General features: G+C 42.4%; 1 protein-coding gene across 2 annotated transcripts; it reads right to left on the bottom strand.

Annotated features, from left to right (window-relative positions):
• Positions 1-3,393: 3,393 nt before the first annotated feature.
• On the bottom strand, positions 3,394-12,282 carry LOC147462910 (linoleate 9S-lipoxygenase-like). Of its 2 annotated transcripts, XM_086486029.1 has the most exons (9): positions 11,307-12,282; positions 8,316-8,596; positions 7,062-7,302; positions 6,032-6,322; positions 5,788-5,873; positions 5,585-5,692; positions 5,187-5,491; positions 4,793-5,056; positions 3,394-4,247 (listed from the first exon to the last, which is right to left on the bottom strand). In XM_086486029.1, the coding sequence occupies exons 1-9, from the start codon at positions 11,668-11,670 to the stop codon at positions 3,485-3,487; spliced, it is 2,703 nt and encodes a 900-aa protein (XP_086342155.1). In that variant the 5' UTR covers positions 11,671-12,282; the 3' UTR covers positions 3,394-3,484. The 2 variants fall into 2 exon arrangements, with proteins under 2 accessions (XP_086342155.1, XP_086342157.1); XM_086486031.1 differs by lacking the exons at positions 7,062-7,302; positions 8,316-8,596.
• Positions 12,283-16,047: the final 3,765 nt, after the last annotated feature.

A 16,047-nucleotide genomic window follows, 5' to 3' on the forward strand; every position in this document is an offset into this window, starting at 1 on the left:
GTTAGACCTTGTGTTCCAACACATGCATCTATGAAATGCCAAAAGATTGTGTACGAGTGCTACTATGGTGCACATCCATCAAACTGGAAAGAAAGACATTACACAAGATGTAGAAGACATTGTTGTCTCTGTATTCAAGAACAAATGCTACATCTGAATAACTATATGATCACACCATTGTCTGTCTAGTGACTTTCCTTTGCTATCGCTAACATAGTTTGGTTGAACCAAATCTGAAGTACGCTTGGTGACTTGCTTTTGTAGGTTAGCGGGTTATCCAAATGACACTCGGCACACCTGGTGGATTCAAAATGCATTTTGAAGACTTGAACCCCATAATTGTTAGATTCATGGGTGTAAAAATTTAGGCTAAACAATTAGACAGTTCCCAAATTACTTTCAATCTAGAACACAAGAAACTTTGATTTTGCAACACCTTTTGTCTTGAATTAAAAGCTTTTTTGCTACAATTGGTTTGCTATAAAAAATTTTACAAATCTTCATTTTTGTGTTTTTTTTTGGAAAAGAGAAATGCCTAAAACACTCGACAAGAAAGACGTGTAAATTGGCATTTGCCGCTACACTAGTTACAAGCTTTTGATTCATTTTAAGGGAACCATCAACCTCCTTGGTTAAAACAGTGTTGGGTGTAGCTAGTGGTAATGGTGCAGGTGGTGGTGGTTGTCGTTGCACTAGTACTAGCAGTGATTGCATGATTACTTGCACATGCTAGGGTTTGAGTTGTTTGAACTAGAGATGCAAAGCATTTGTATTGTTTAAGAACAAAAAAAATTGACTCCAGTGGCACGACATCGATACTGACACATTGTAGACATCGATACTGACACATTGTAGACACAATCTGTAACTAAAAAAGAGAGGGTTTCGTGGATGAGGACATCTACTCCAAACTCCGTAGCAAAAAAGTATCCTACGGTATATGATCCAACTGCTACCCTTGAAAGATATGCGACAAGTAAAATGTCTTCCATTGAAAGTAAATCTAGCTCTATTAAGAATTTCCTCAACTAAACTGGCTCACAAGTCACACAACCAGCATTTCTAGAAGGGACTTCTACTAACCACTCCAAGAGAATGCATCAAAATAGAGGGTAAAGGCATAAACTACTCGTAGTTGGATCATTTCTCAACTCTAAAGTGCTCCACCCTCAAGGAAAGAGTCACACAACCTACATTTCTAGAAGGTACTTCTACTAACCACTCCAAGAGAATGCATCAAAACGGAGGGTAAAGGCATAAACTACTCATAGTTGGATCATTTCTCAAGTCTAAAGTGCTCCACCCCCCAAGAAAGAGTCGACAACCTGCACCTCTAGTCATATACCACATGCTAGATCTCCAAGATGCTACGGGAAATCCAAAAATGGGACAACCAGAGCTACATTTAAATCAAGTGTCCAAAGATGAAGAACCAAAGAACTATACCAACCACCATATACGATTATGAATTGAAAATTGTATTTGAAGAAACTTCATCAAAAGTGAGAATGAAAACTGCTACTAATCTTTAATTGTTTTGAATACATCTCAAGAGAGTAACACCCCACTCTCAAAGTGAATCAAGAACAAACATCCAACAGAAAGGAGCACACATCAATACTGAGACTACAGCCAGTACAACAAGATAAAGAGACCTTGCACCCAAGCTCTGCAAGAGACGAACAAGATGCTATAGAAATGCACCACACCCCTCAAATTTCAAAAATTCCCAAAATACCCTTGTATCTATTTTGGTTGAATTGTTCAAATTTTTTAAATATTTATTCCTTAATTTTTGACAATAGAGAACCGTATTTGAGTGCTTAGCGTCTAATTTGTCAGAGAACCGTATTTGAGTGCTTATCGTCTAATTTGTCATAGATTACCTCGCAAAAAAGGCAATTATGTCTACAAACAATGAAGCAATTCATCTCCAAACTTACATAACAAACTCAAATTCTAGTTAAATTGGCATATTGTATTGATACACAATCAATCTTCTTATGAAAAGCTAAAAGTTTTAATATCATTGGAGAAATTTAATCTCACAGCCAAGGGTATTTTCGAAATTAATGACAAAACATCAGAGGTATTTTGGAAAATTTGAAGGCAATTTGGAAATTAATGACAAAATATCGGGGGTATTTTGGGAATTTTCACAAATTAGAGGGGTATTTTGGTAATTTTTCCTAGATTTTGTAAATATATAATAGAAAAAAAAAACCAAAATATCCTTGCAATTTATGGAAACTCCCAAAATATCCCCCAAATTTAAAAAATCCCCAATATGCCCCTTGAATGTGACCAAAAACTTTCAAAATGCTCTTCAGATTCTCCGAAATTCCCAAAATATCCCTTAGTAACCTCGCAAACATCTCTAATGACATTTTTTTTGCGACTCTTCATAGGAAGATTGGTTCTCCCTGATCAATCGAAGATGATAGAACTAGGATTCTGAATGATATTGTGGGCTCTCAAGATAAAATCGTTCATCATTTTTAAATAGACACCTCTATTTGTGAGCTCATTGGGGAATAGCTTTATCTGAGACACTGAAGATAGAACTCCATTGTCATAAAGACCACACTATGCAAACATTGGAGAAAATTGATCCTCAAATGATACAAGGGTTCATTGAGAATTTTTTAAATTTGAGGGGTATTTTTGGAATTTCCACAAATTATAGGGGGTATATTGGTAATTTGCCCTTTATTATACAACCTTTATTGATAGAAGCTTTCACAAGAAGATTTAAAATTTTCTCATGTAAGAAAAACGGAGTCTTTTCCAGTGTTTTTCATACAATGAATAACATCATGAGCTTCTGCTTGAGAGGCACCGTATACCTAGCTAGGTACGATTGGGGGCGGGGGACCACCGGGCCGGCAGTCCCCTGCCCCCAATAGTACCTAGCTAGGTATGCCGTGGCTCCTTCACAGAGGTCATGATGTTGAGGTAGGTCACAATGTGGGAATTATTGTGAGAATTAGTCCAAAACTTCTCTCTCTCTCTCTCTCTCATATACACACACACACACACCCACATTCACACATGATGGAACTTTCACAAAGGATTGTACGCATAGAAATGGAGAAAGACAACACGAGGTATTTATTCAAAGCTTTGGCGAAGTACAAAAGGGAGAAGCATCATAAGCTTTTGCTCGAGAGGCACCGCATATCTAGCTAGGTACTATTGGGGGTAGGGGACCGCCGGCCCGCTATGCCGTGGCTCCCTCAGAGAAGCTCATGATGTTGAGGTAGGTCCACAATGTGTGAATTATTGTGAGAATTAGTCCAAAACTTCTCTCTCTCTCTCTCTCTCTCTCTCTCTCTCATACACACACACACACCCACATTCTGGAACTTTCACAAAGGATTGTAAGCATAGAAATGGAGAAAGACAACACCAGGTATTATTCAAAGCTTTGGCGAAGTACACAAGGGAGAAACAAGAGGCCAGTAGCAAATAGAGAGAGATCTTCTCATATGGAAATGCTATTGGGGACTCCACGGAAGGTGAGGCCGACACCACCTTTAAGGGGGGAGAGAAGGGTGTAGGGGAGAAGGGCGGGCCCGGCGCGATGAAAGAGCGGACCAGTGGCCTGCATATTCCGATCGTGAACTTCATGTTCAACTTGAGAAAGAGCGGCCGAGAATTTCTCCGATGCCTCAAGAGCACGAGGGTCGGAGGTCCATTGAGGGTCACCCCTTTCCCCCAAGTATTGCTCATCTTCCAAATGTTGAGCTAAAATCTCTACTGTTGCCATTATGAGTGTAGCTTGCCCTTGTGTTGGCACCATGTTTAGATAATACTTCTCCGGGTCGGACAAAAACTTCTCCCACTCCGCGGTGTCCCGTTCTGGGATCAACTTCTGGCATATTGTTGGAGAATTGGGCATGAACCCTGCATAGGCATATTGCCCGAAATTCACCGCCGAATGGTGCCCGGACGCCACCCACATAATTGTGGTCAAAGCCTGTACTAGCTCCTCCACCTTCTTCATTTCCCCCCACCATTTTGCTCCCTTATGATCCCCATGTCCCAATTCTGTTATCTCCCTCCACCATCCTTGTAGCTCCGCATCTCCCTCCACGTCCGCATCGCTCTTGTAGTAGATCCCCACATAATCGCTCACCCAATCTTTGATTGCTCCCCATAGATCTAGCCCATCTTTTGCAAAGGGGTAATCCTCCAACACAAGCTTTACTCCATGCTTTGATTTGGGGTCAGGCACTGCCATTCCCCTGGAACAAGTTACAAAAATGGTCATCATTTCAGTGATATTTGTCCTAAAAAACATTGTTAACAGTAAATTGTTGTCAAGTCACATGTAATTTGGGTTACATCAAGATTTAGATGTATGAGAAGCATTAGATGTTAAGATGTGTGTGTGTGTACATACAAATTGGCTTACCAGATTAAACTCATGCATTACACAAGAAGATTTTAAAAATTTCTCACAATAATTCCCACATTGTGACTTACCTTAACATTATTAGCTTCTGTGAGGGAGGCACTGCATCCTAGCTAGGTACGATTGGGGGCAGGGGATCGCCGGCGGGGGGCCGGTGGTCCCCTGACCCCAATCGTACCTAGCTAGGTATGATGTGCCTCTCGAGCAGAAGCTCGTGATGTTATGTATTGTATGATAAACACTAAAAAGACTCAGTTTTCCTACATGAGAAAATGTTTAAATCTTCTTGTGAATTAGTTATTGAGCTTTATGTGCAAACATCAAAGCAATTGAAGCTGACTTATGTTAGAATACAAGCACATTATAAGAAATTACCTCTTTAACAGGTCATTAGGTAGAGCTTGCTCATCAAAGCGCCAACTTTTGTAGAAGACAGATGAAATCTCCATGCAATATTTCCCCGGGGTGAAACCATTCTCTATTATGCCAAATGAGTCGATAAGGGATGTACGAGCCATTGCATTGATGTTCATGGTGTCCTTGAAATGTGGATCAAGCAACACATGCACAGGATGCATCGTGCTGAGTTGGCGATGGGTGGCAATGATAAATGGCTCAATACAGGCATGGGTCCTCAACCTGCATCAAGAATAAGCCCAAAGCAGTCTAGTTTTATCTCTTGGCATTGTTTTCATGATGTGAAAAGCTCTCTCTCTCTCTCTCTCTCTCTCTCTCTCTCTCTCATTTTGCATACATCAGACAGACTTACCAATGGCTAATGAGTTGATGGATGCCAGTGTCGACGGCAGCAACATGAGCTTTGGCAAGACGCCACGTCCACATGGTGATGCCGGGTGGTGGAGCCTTGAACACTCTGTTCAAACCCGGCCCGCCCCGATGGGTCGGGGGCAAACTAAGCTCGATAACTATCGGCGCAATCACACCTCTCCGTGTCAAGAAGAAAAGTGTCCTTGAGGCATAGATTTTTCCCTTTGTCTCCTCATTGATCTTCTTCACATAAGGCATTATGGAATCATGATAATCCAATATGTACATCCTATTGCTCTTGATGGCCTGTCATGTTAACCAAAATTAGCCACAACTAAAGTACACGTGAAGCTTCTTTCACAAGAAATGTTAGGTGATTTTCTGCTATTTAAAGAGTACCTCTTCCACAGTTAGACCTTCCAAGTAGACCTCAAGGTCTTTATGAGTGATGGTCGATTTTTGCGAACCATACTCTTTGGGATCAAGTTTACTAGTGGGCGGAAACTCCTAAAACAGAATTAGACACACCAAATGAGCAATTCTGGTCACAAACAATGAAAATAAGTAAAGAGTATATTGTAGTGATGGTTTTCAAAACTCACTTTCAAAAGCTCTATAACAAGTGGGTTTGAGCCAGCAAGCCTTTGCCTCCCAAACTCTACATCATGTAACCATGCATCCTTGCTAGCTGGAACAAACAAAAAGATGCTTATTATTAGAGAGGCCCACCTTTTGAATAAATGAAAGACTTCTTTTGGCACAAAGTAGAAATTATAATCTATAATTAGAAATGTGGTTCAAAACATAAGACGAGAGAGAGAGAGAGAGAGAGAGAGAGAGAGAGACCTTGCACGACACCAGGAGGTGGGAATTGAACGGGGGATTTACTCATAGGGTTCTTGAACATATGCTTGATGGTTTTCACCGAACGAAGCGAGCCTTCATAGAGCTCATGGATCTCATGGAAGGCGTCATAGTGTTCACCGACATCCACAAGATCTCGCAAAGTAGGCAAAATCTGTTGTCCAAAGCTTTTGACTCCAGCTTTTAAGAACAAGGACATCTTCCAAGGGCTGAATCTTTCATCTCTTGGAACATATCCATCATCAAAAGTTACGGGCTCTTCAGCATCTGGATCTATAGCCATAAAAATTCTTGTAGAGCAATGTATAAATGGCCTTAGCTAACATCCTACAACATGGTGCTATCTTAATATTTAACATGAATGTGTGTGTGTGCGCGCGCGTGTAAGCACGCACATTCGATTGGGTTAAATTTTGAGCGCTAGTGCCAAGTAGGCACTAGCGAAAGTCCTTGATTTTAAAGATCTTGGACTAGGGGTGGAGGTATGAGGGCATGGAGGTCATGCCCTCTCTCGGCTTTCACAATGTATGTGAATACATGCACACGAGCACAACATACATGTGTGCACATACATCACTCTAATGGATGTACTTGTACATTCTTGAATGCATAAGAAGTACAATATTAAATAATATCCATGTATTTCTCTATTAATGTATGCAAAAAAAGAAACAAAATGATAGAAGAAAGTGTATATACGTGTCCCATGTATGTGGGTTGGGGGGGGGGGGGGGGGGGGGGGGGGGGGGGGGGGGGGGGGGGGTACATATATGTACAACAAAGACGTACAAACAAATATGCATTTATCTCAATGGATATGTGTACTAAAAAACCCTACAATAAAGTCTAGTTAACTTTTTAAATGTGCACGCCAACACTATGACTGAGCAATGTCACATAATTATGCATGCACACCCATGCAACCTACAAAGGAATAGACATAAGAATAGTGAGAGTATCATACTAAAAAATATGGTGGGAATTCATGCAATTTCTCTTGCGGATTGCTTACCAGAGACACATCGCTTCCGCCCTGTCCTACACCTCCGTGGATAAGGAAGCTCTGAAGAACCACCTAGTGTAGGCCTTGCATGTGTAATATCTTTATCTGGGCTACCCAAGTCATTGTACACATCATAATCATAGATTCTTTCAGGATTCTTCCTTTCTCCAGTGCCATTACCTCGTAGTAATGAGAGATCTTCCCCTCTGAGTTCCCTTAATGCCTCTGGAGTGTCCTTTGGTAGGAAAGCCTACTTACTCAATTGAAGAAAAATACAGCAATGAGTATGGACCTCACATTATGATCACACATAGAAGCTAACAATCACAAGAAGTTTTGGACAATTTCTCACAATAATTCCCACATTGTGACTTACCTCAACATCATGAGCTTCCGTGAGGGAGGCATTGCATACCTAGCTAGGTATGCGGTGCCTCTCGAGCAGAAGCTCATGATGTTGTGTATTGTACGAAAAACATTGTAACAGACTCCGTTTTTCTACATGAGAAAATTTCTTAATCTTCTTGTGAATAGTACATCCACATGAGTTAAGAGTGCAAGAAGAGACATGTTTATTAATGCTCGCGCGAAGGAGCAGGGCTCGCGACCTCTACACTAACTCAAATCTTAAGTTTGAAATAATTATCAAAGAAGAGTTGTTGAATTTCTAAGTGTGTGGAACCCTTGCACTTAATAGCCTAAATTAACAATGCTTCACTTCTTGTGAATGAGATGTGATTTAAACTAATTAATTCCATCAAATTGAATTATTTGTGGAATTAAATATATTTTCTGTCAGCAGCAGAGTCTTACTCCACCTGCAAGCTAATTTCCAAATTAGTCTTAAATTTTAATTAAACTTGTTTTGACCACTTGATCAGCTGATTTCCTAATGAACAAGCTCGAGAAACTTTGAATCAGATGAACCTCTTTCTTGCCAATTGAGCTAGTATATATATATATATGATATCAATTATATGACCTCTTGAATGCATGTGCTATAGGTGATTTTGGACAGGTGGATCCCCGAGCTACGAGAGGGGTAGGAGAACCGCTAGAACTTATCATAAATGTTGATGAATTAGCCAAAATGCTCCATATTAACTTCATTACTACAATTGACAACATGGCTTCCTTGGAACAAATGCATTGAGCGTTTGCTATGTTTACATCCTTCACCATCAAATTAGCTCATTGAGACATTCAAAACAATTCACAGAAAAATGGTGAGACAGTAATTGATTGACGATCTTGATAACTTACTTGATTGGCAAAGAAGACACGTGGACGATTTGAGTTGTGACTGCAATGTGTAATCCATGAGTGGCAAGGAAATTGTACAGGACTACCAGTCTCTATGGTGAGGGACTTCAAAAAGAACTCATTATCATGATAGCTTTCCACCAATACTGCTCCAGGCTTGCCGAAGTCCTTGGGTACCTTCGGGAATAGAACCTTAATCCATGAGTCCTTCCCCACATCCTTGGAGTATTTTTTGTTGAAATTCACATCTGCTTCTGGACTCATCTTTGGCTTCTTTGTCTCTGGGATATGAACAATCCATGAATGGAAGAAAGAAATAGAATTGTCCTACCCATGATATTATATACAACCACTTTGACCATGGTATCAAATATTATGATTAAGCCACCAAAGATTGGGATGCATGTTAAGAGCACAAGGCAAGTTGAGAGAGAGAGAGAGAGAGAGAGAGAGAGAGAGAGAGAGAGAAGAAGAAGAAGAAGAGATTTTAGCGTCGTAGTAAAAATCCCAAGGGACCTCGACGATCCATCCGATGAGTCTCGAACTCGAGACCTGGTTTTATAGAGGGAACTAGGATAACCAATCTACCACACCTTGATGATCCTTGTGAGAGATAGATATATGAATATATTAGTGGCTACATTGTTTCTTTTAAAATAAGTATAAGGTCTTGCATTCGTTCAACTAGCTATGAAATATTATGACCAACACATCAAATTTTGGGATACAAAACATCAAAATGCAAGCGCGAGAGAGAGAGAGAGAGAGAGAGAGAGAGCACATGTGGAGTAGTAAGACTATTATTTTTCAAGTAGATCGAGAGTCTACACACCTCTAGGCAATCTTATCTTATATCTATATTAAAATGAGAGGGTTTGTTGCCACGTGGATGGATCTAAGGCCTGCTTCGATTGCTTCGGCTTCTGAATCATGTGCCAGTTCGGCTTCAGAATCTGTGTAGCTAGGCCGCGTCGAGCGCCAGCTGGCAAACTCTCGAGCTTCTGCATGAGTCCTGATTGCGCCCTCGAGCAGCTGGCTCTCGGTAGTCTCAAGGACCAACTGTGTGTGTGAGAGAGAGAGGGATCCTCGATTAGCGGGCAAATCATACGCTCTCTCCAAATCTATAACAGATTTCTTGCGCTCACTCTCGAGCTGCTGGCAGACCATTGAAGAGATCTCTCTCTCTCTCTCTCTCTCTCTCTCTCTCCCTCCTTCTCCTTTTATTCCTTATATAAACTGCGTAGTCGTGCTGAAAGAGCTCTCTCTCTCTCTCTCTCTCTCTCTCTCTCTCTCTCTCTCTCTCTCTCCACGCCTTCTCCCTTGCCCGTGTGCTCAATGATGCCCGTCTCTTACTTGCCAACGTGGGCTTCCAGCACAGCGAGCAAATTTCTTACACCGGCATCCATGGTGCCAACACCATTTGATGCGTGACTACATTACTCTTCCCTTATGCTTCATCCTCAGCAAGTGTAATCTATGGCACAAATTCAAGTTTGTTTTATTCCAACCTCGCTTATGTAATGCCATTGAAACATTACATTGAATCGTGAATAAAAGATCTCTAGGTTTTTGGTGCCCAAGAGTGTTGTATTGATAAGATACATATAGTATGTATCAAAGTATATTCAGTTTTGAACTTTGGTTACAAATCAAGTCCTGCTTAAGAGTTCCAGTTCCAGCTTTAGCGCATTCTGGCATGAGTGTTTGAATGTTAAGTTTTCAATTTCATTCTTAGGTGTGATACAACAAACAAAAGATTATTGGACTTTGTTCTTGGACTACTTTTGAGGGTCTTTACATTTTCAGCAAAGAATGGTTTTACTACTGCCCACCACCAAGATCACTTTTCATGGAGCATGAATGTAAAAGAAACACAAAGTATGCAGAGTTCTACCGAAGGCAAGTGGGGGCAATCACAAACTTTTAGTGTTTGCTCGAACTAATTAGACTCTTAATTCAATTATAATCCTACATTGAATCTCCACTTAGTGTATGGGCCAGCTACAGCCATAGATTAACTATTTACCTGCCCTTTTCAACGTTTTAGTTTCTTTTTCGGTCGATGGTTGTACTAGCAAACAATGGTGTGAAAACCAAACCCATGGCAATGAGTTTAAGCAGGTGACACATTTTCTTTCCCCCCTTTCTCACGCATTAATGCGTATACTCACTCAATTCATCACAGAGGCTGCACGTGTGCTAGAACTAACTTCATTCGATAACTCACTCGAAGTTATCTATAATTCTGCTTTTTGTATTAGGAGTTAAATTTTCCCTTTAGGGTCCTAAAGTTAAGTGCCAAATTTACAAAATGTCGTACAAATGGATTGAGGCCTAAGCAGTGTTCTAAAAAAAGTGGATTTAATTAGTGTATGTTTAACCAGCTATACTTGAAAAATCCTAGCTACCTTCCCTTGAAGAAAACCAACAATCTCAAACACTTCAACTTTTGACCTAAATTTCGAAAAAGTTTCATATGTCCCTTATTTTCTTTGATTTTGTATTATTATGTGTGTATTGTGAGGTATGGCTGCAAGGAGCTACTCCGTTGGAGGCGAAGTTAGTCTCACGATAGTGGATTGCTTAAAAATAACACTCTTATCTATACTATATATAAAGTGGGGAGGAATTCCAGTCCTTCCCTCGATCACGTGCTGGAAATAACTTAATCTGGTCAGACGCTTCAAATAGTTTGATCCGGTTGTGTTCCCTATAGCCCAGGTGACAAGTGGATAGCGCATGCAAAGAGAGAGAGAGAGAGAGAGAGAGAGAGAGAGAGGCCGCCCGGCCATACTAGTAGCTATTAATTAAGAGAGGGACCCTCACAAACAAACTAAAAATGCATACTCCTCCTTTAGGGCCTTTGATTGGGTCTTCAATTCCACCTATATAGATATTGAGGAATCGGGCAACTTTGACAAGACAATTAATTTAATATTCTCAATTCGACCTTACAACTTGCAACAGAGCGACATACTAGCGAGCACGGACCTGGATCGAGTTCGGAGCTGACCAAAACCATCTTCAGCTTCTGACCAAGCAGATCGGACAGCGCGTGAGAGGCTACATCGAACGCCCCCTCCTTCAGAACCTGCACGGTTGCCACCCAGTCCTCCACGTCAGCCTTCGCCGCCGCTTGTTTAGTCAAGGAAGGGAACGCCTGGCAGCGCACCGTCAGCAGCTGGCGCGGCGCCGCGCTTACAGACGCGCCATGCTGGCCGCCTACTGGCTGGCGCTTGCCCACGCGAGCTGGGAGAGGGCAGCTCCTAGCTGGCTGTAGGGTCGGGCCGCGGGGCGCGGCTGATGTGGCAGCTGCCGCGGCAATGAAGCCCGATCTGGTGGATGTGGCTGCCATGGTAGAAAAAGCGCCTAGATCAGGCTATATTGCTGAGGGCCGACGGCCGGGCAGTGTAAATACAGCAGAGTTGCAGCAAGGAGCAGTTAGAATTAGGCCTTGCAGGAGGTGAGCACTGCTGCTCTGCAATTAGTGGAGGCTAGTGGAGAATCAGTAGTGATCAGCACTGTCACGTACGCAAAGCCTTGTAGAGCGGGTACACAGGCGGCGCACAGCCCACGTTGCTTCTGGATGCAGCAGCCATGAGCTATTTAAATATACACCATGGCTGTAGCGGCAGTGTAGCCTGTGCCCCTCTTCAGTGAGTCTTTCCTGTCCCTTTCAAATCTGTTTAATTAAGCGCCCGAGTGTAGACTCGTAGAGTCTCTGGACTCCGAGTCTGGAGTCTCAACTGCATGGGCAAAAGCTGTATGGCCTGTCGCAGTCAGTACTACAGTAAGAGACACACTCTGTCACCATTCGCAGGGTCCGTGCGACCGGCCAGGCACAGGTGATATTTTGGGAATCTGCACATGCATGAATTTTATCTGTTGTAAGGGCATGGTCACTCGAGGTTTAGTTAGAACTAAGCCCTGACAATCCTCTGGCAGTAGCTGAGCGCGAGAACCATCTGCAGCAGGTGCAACAGGTAGAGAGGGGAACAGCAAAGCGCAAGTAGGAGAGAGAAAGATGGCGCTGACTAGCGGTGGGTGGGTATAGTGGTGTGATTATGCCTTTTTAGGTATAGTTAACCTACTATGCCGGTGGATGCCTGCAAAAAGCTACCTCTCATCAGACCTTGCCGGCTCTCAACTTACGGAAAACTTAAGCTTCGCGTGACCATAGCCTAACTTGTACCAGGCTCCAGATTTAGGTGGTGTACTGGGTCCACCGTGGAGTGTGACGCCACGCTAGATGGCCATGCCACACGGCCGGGGCCCGATACCATGTCCGGGATCCGGGGTCCAGCATCCATGCATTTGTGACTCTGACCTGTCCTCATGTCTACGTCGGAAAAGGCGTGATTTTATTATCACGTTAAGCTTGGCCGGACGTGAGAAAATTTTAAAGGCACATGTTTTTATTCCTGTGCGCGTAATGCTAATTATTGGACACCATCTTTATCTCCTCCCACCACCTTTTTGCTAACCCACCTATCACAGGGTGGGTCGACGACACCTACCGGATAGAGAGGCCTTCTGAAATAGTGGAATCAATAAGAAAATTGAAAACGCTACATCCAAGTGAAAAGAGAGGAAATAAGATGCTCCTTGCAAATTTTGAAAAATACTCTACAAAAACCATTCTATAAAAGTTGAATTTCTTATTTTGAGAAGCTATGAAGAGAAGTGCGCGTATTTATTTGTATGTCTTTCACATAGGCAAAACAAAAGAAATTCAAAAAAGTGAACGTAGCTTTGGGAAACATCTCCTCGAGGCAAGACCCTTACCGTCCTAAGGAGGACAAGATTTCTTTGTCTTCAGTACTTTTAAGCCCATCCTTTAGGGACACATGTTCATCAACAGGAGTACTTTTAAGCCCATCCTTTAGGGACACATGTTCATCAACAGGAGAAGAAAGACCTTGTATCCTTCTCTTTGATGGCTTGTTTTAACAAGCCAGAAAGGAAGTTTTGTGATCCTGGGACCAAGATTTCAATGCTTCACATGCAAAGCTAGATCCATAACTATGAAAAATGACTGAATATAGAAATGTACTCCAACTCTTTTCTTCACTAAAGCTTGTTCATAGAAAGTGAATAACAAGGTGCATGAGAAGTCACAAATTGGCTTACATAAGAAAATGAGAGAGAGAGAGTAGGTGTGAACTACTACTCAATGTTCCAACCATGCAATTCTTGGAAGCAAATATTGTGGATCGTTGGATAAAGCTTTGTCGCTTGGTATCACATGACAACCAAATAATAACAGTTTTCTCTTCTTCTTATACCTTACAATAGGGGGAATTAACTAAGCATCTTCTTTATATATATGTGGACCATAGTGAGAGAGTTTTGATAATGTTTTTCTATTTGTATAGAGAAAGATGCTCATGTATATTTAGGCCATAGCAAAAGATACTTCGCAATTGTTTTAGTGTTTCTTTGAAGAGGGACGTTGAGTAGTGGGTCATACACACTCTCTCACATCCTCTTATTCACTACAAGAGGTTGTGTGCTCTTGTGACGTTGTTAGCGACGAAAATACATTGGATTTTTATAACCCCCGGCGTCGCTAAAACCGTCGTTACGAGCATCGCTATATGCGTCGCTATAAGCATCGCTATATAGAGACGTTCATAGCGACGCTTATAGCAACGTTTACACTGTAAACTATAGCGACGCTCATAGCGACGCTACAGAGCCATAAATAGCGACGATTATAGCGACGCCCGAGAGAATTTTTTTTTGGTGGCAGGGCATTCAATGCCCTGCCACCCATCAACCATATTGTACTTGATTCACTTTTTTAAAAAAGTGCAAGGGTAGATAATAGACCCAAAATAGTCACCCACAAGACGCATTGTTTGCAAAATTGACAATTGTACACATCATAGGCAAAATGAATTGATTGGAAAATGTAATAATGACAATTGTACAACATCATAGGCATAAAGAATTGATTGGCAAAAGGAACTGCGGTGACAAATGTAATAATATACATGGTTCAAAAAGACGTATAAAATCCGTCTCATGATACATAAGCTATGAGAAACCCTAAACTAATGCTATCTAGCTATGGCTAAACTGACGTCGTCTAGTCAGACGTCTCATCGCGTCCAAGCGGCGTATCTGTCAGATTCTGCAAAAAAAGACAATAAGACAGCTTTCAGTAAGTATAAACATATAACGACATTTATAAAACAATACAAAAAATAAAAAAGAGTAAACCCTAATACTAACCATGCCGCCGCGAGAATTGAGAATGTCCATCAGGGCGTTTAAGCCCTTCCTGCCTGCGTACTCGCGCTCGTACGGTGTGGGATCACGTCCTGTCATCGACCACTGTCAAAACATACAAAGATTTCATTATGTTAGAATTAAAAAACTCATAAACCCTAAACTATCGAACATAAAGAGCAATGTGAAAACACTTACAAAATCGGCCTCAAATGATGCCCATCCACCGCTCCCCAAGTGGTGCGAGCTCCCTGCCTCTACTCGCGCTTTGGCTGCATCCTTTTGTTGCTTCCACTTGTCGGGATTCTCGCGCGCTGCTTTCTTCGCATTCTTCCAATCTTCTTTGGCCAGCCAATCTAGCCTGTTCCACCCATTCTTGATTGCTTTTTGCACTTCGGAACGCTTGTGTTTGCAGTATTCGCGCATTCGAATCTTCATCAGGTCTTCATTGAAGCGCTGATCCCGTGTTGGAACGGGAAACTCATCATGAAGTATGCTGATGACTCTATTTTTTAAATCACTTGGTACTTCACTCCATTTGTTTAGTATGTAGTGTCTAAACAGCTGAGAGCAAAGACCACGCATGCACGAGATCACCTTCTTGCCATCATCATCCATGATGATGCCGCCGCTGAAGTCGATGGAGTAAGACAAGCCCTCTGGCCGGTGACGCGTGAACCTGGGTGTCCCGGCAGGGGTCTCTAGCGGCGTGTCGATGGGGGTACGGACGTCAGGTGTCTCCACCGGCGTCTGGGCCCCGAAGCGAGGAGTGTCGAGTGGAGTGGCTCCTGGCGGAGTAGGTAGAGGTGTGTAGCTTCTAGGAACAGTTAGCCGTGCAAAACCTGGCGTAGATGGCGATGCTGTGGCTGGTGTGGGGGCGGGCAAAGAAGGGGAGGGTAAAGAGCCTCGTCGAACACGAGGCGGTGTGGAGGCATCGGTGGCGGAATCCCCACAACAACCGCCACCGCCACCACTAGAGCGCCGGTGTCTAGACGAGTGTGAAGCTCGTCTCGTCGACGCTGAAGCTTCGGAGCGGGCCAAATGCTCCGAAAGAGAGGGAGATGCGGATGGAGTAGGAACGCGCGATGATGCGCTAGAGCGATGACGCTCCACGTACCACTGTCTCTGTTGCGGTGACAAAGAAGAAAGAAACTCCTCATCATCCATACCTGCATTAAACACACGAATATTTAAACTTAATATTGAATGAATAGAGTAGACAATGACGCAAAGACCATTAAATACAATGACGTAATGACGCATATAAATACAATGGCGCAATGAATTGAGTGATAGAAGAGGCAAGTCGAAAACTCAGAATTTTCAATCAAAAGATGTGAGCGCGAGTAGAAAAGAGCGTTGTACACCATGGAAGGTACTTAGAGAGCCAGAGCTTTTACAACACGGAGCAAAATTGTTCAAATACAATATTTGTGGCTTTAAGAGATCTCTCTCTCATCCTCACATAACTCAGCATAACTTCCTATATCTATATAGA

The sequence above is a fragment of the Adiantum capillus-veneris genome, chromosome 2 (genome assembly GCF_014529385.1).
Source record: "Adiantum capillus-veneris isolate H3 chromosome 2, ASM1452938v2, whole genome shotgun sequence".
NCBI lineage: Eukaryota > Viridiplantae > Streptophyta > Polypodiopsida > Polypodiales > Pteridaceae > Adiantum > Adiantum capillus-veneris.

Excerpts from the sequence above, each read along its gene's own strand:
- LOC147462910 (XM_086486029.1), bottom strand. The coding sequence starts at position 11,670 with ATGGCAGCCACATCCACCAGATCGGGCTTCATTGCCGCGGCAGCTGCC. Across the intron at positions 5,492-5,584 it reads AAGGTCTAACTGTGGAAGAG|GCCATCAAGAGCAATAGGAT; the intron begins GTACTCTTTAAA and ends TTAACATGACAG. Across the intron at positions 4,248-4,792 it reads CCTAATGACCTGTTAAAGAG|GGGAATGGCAGTGCCTGACC; the intron begins GTAATTTCTTAT and ends AACTTGTTCCAG.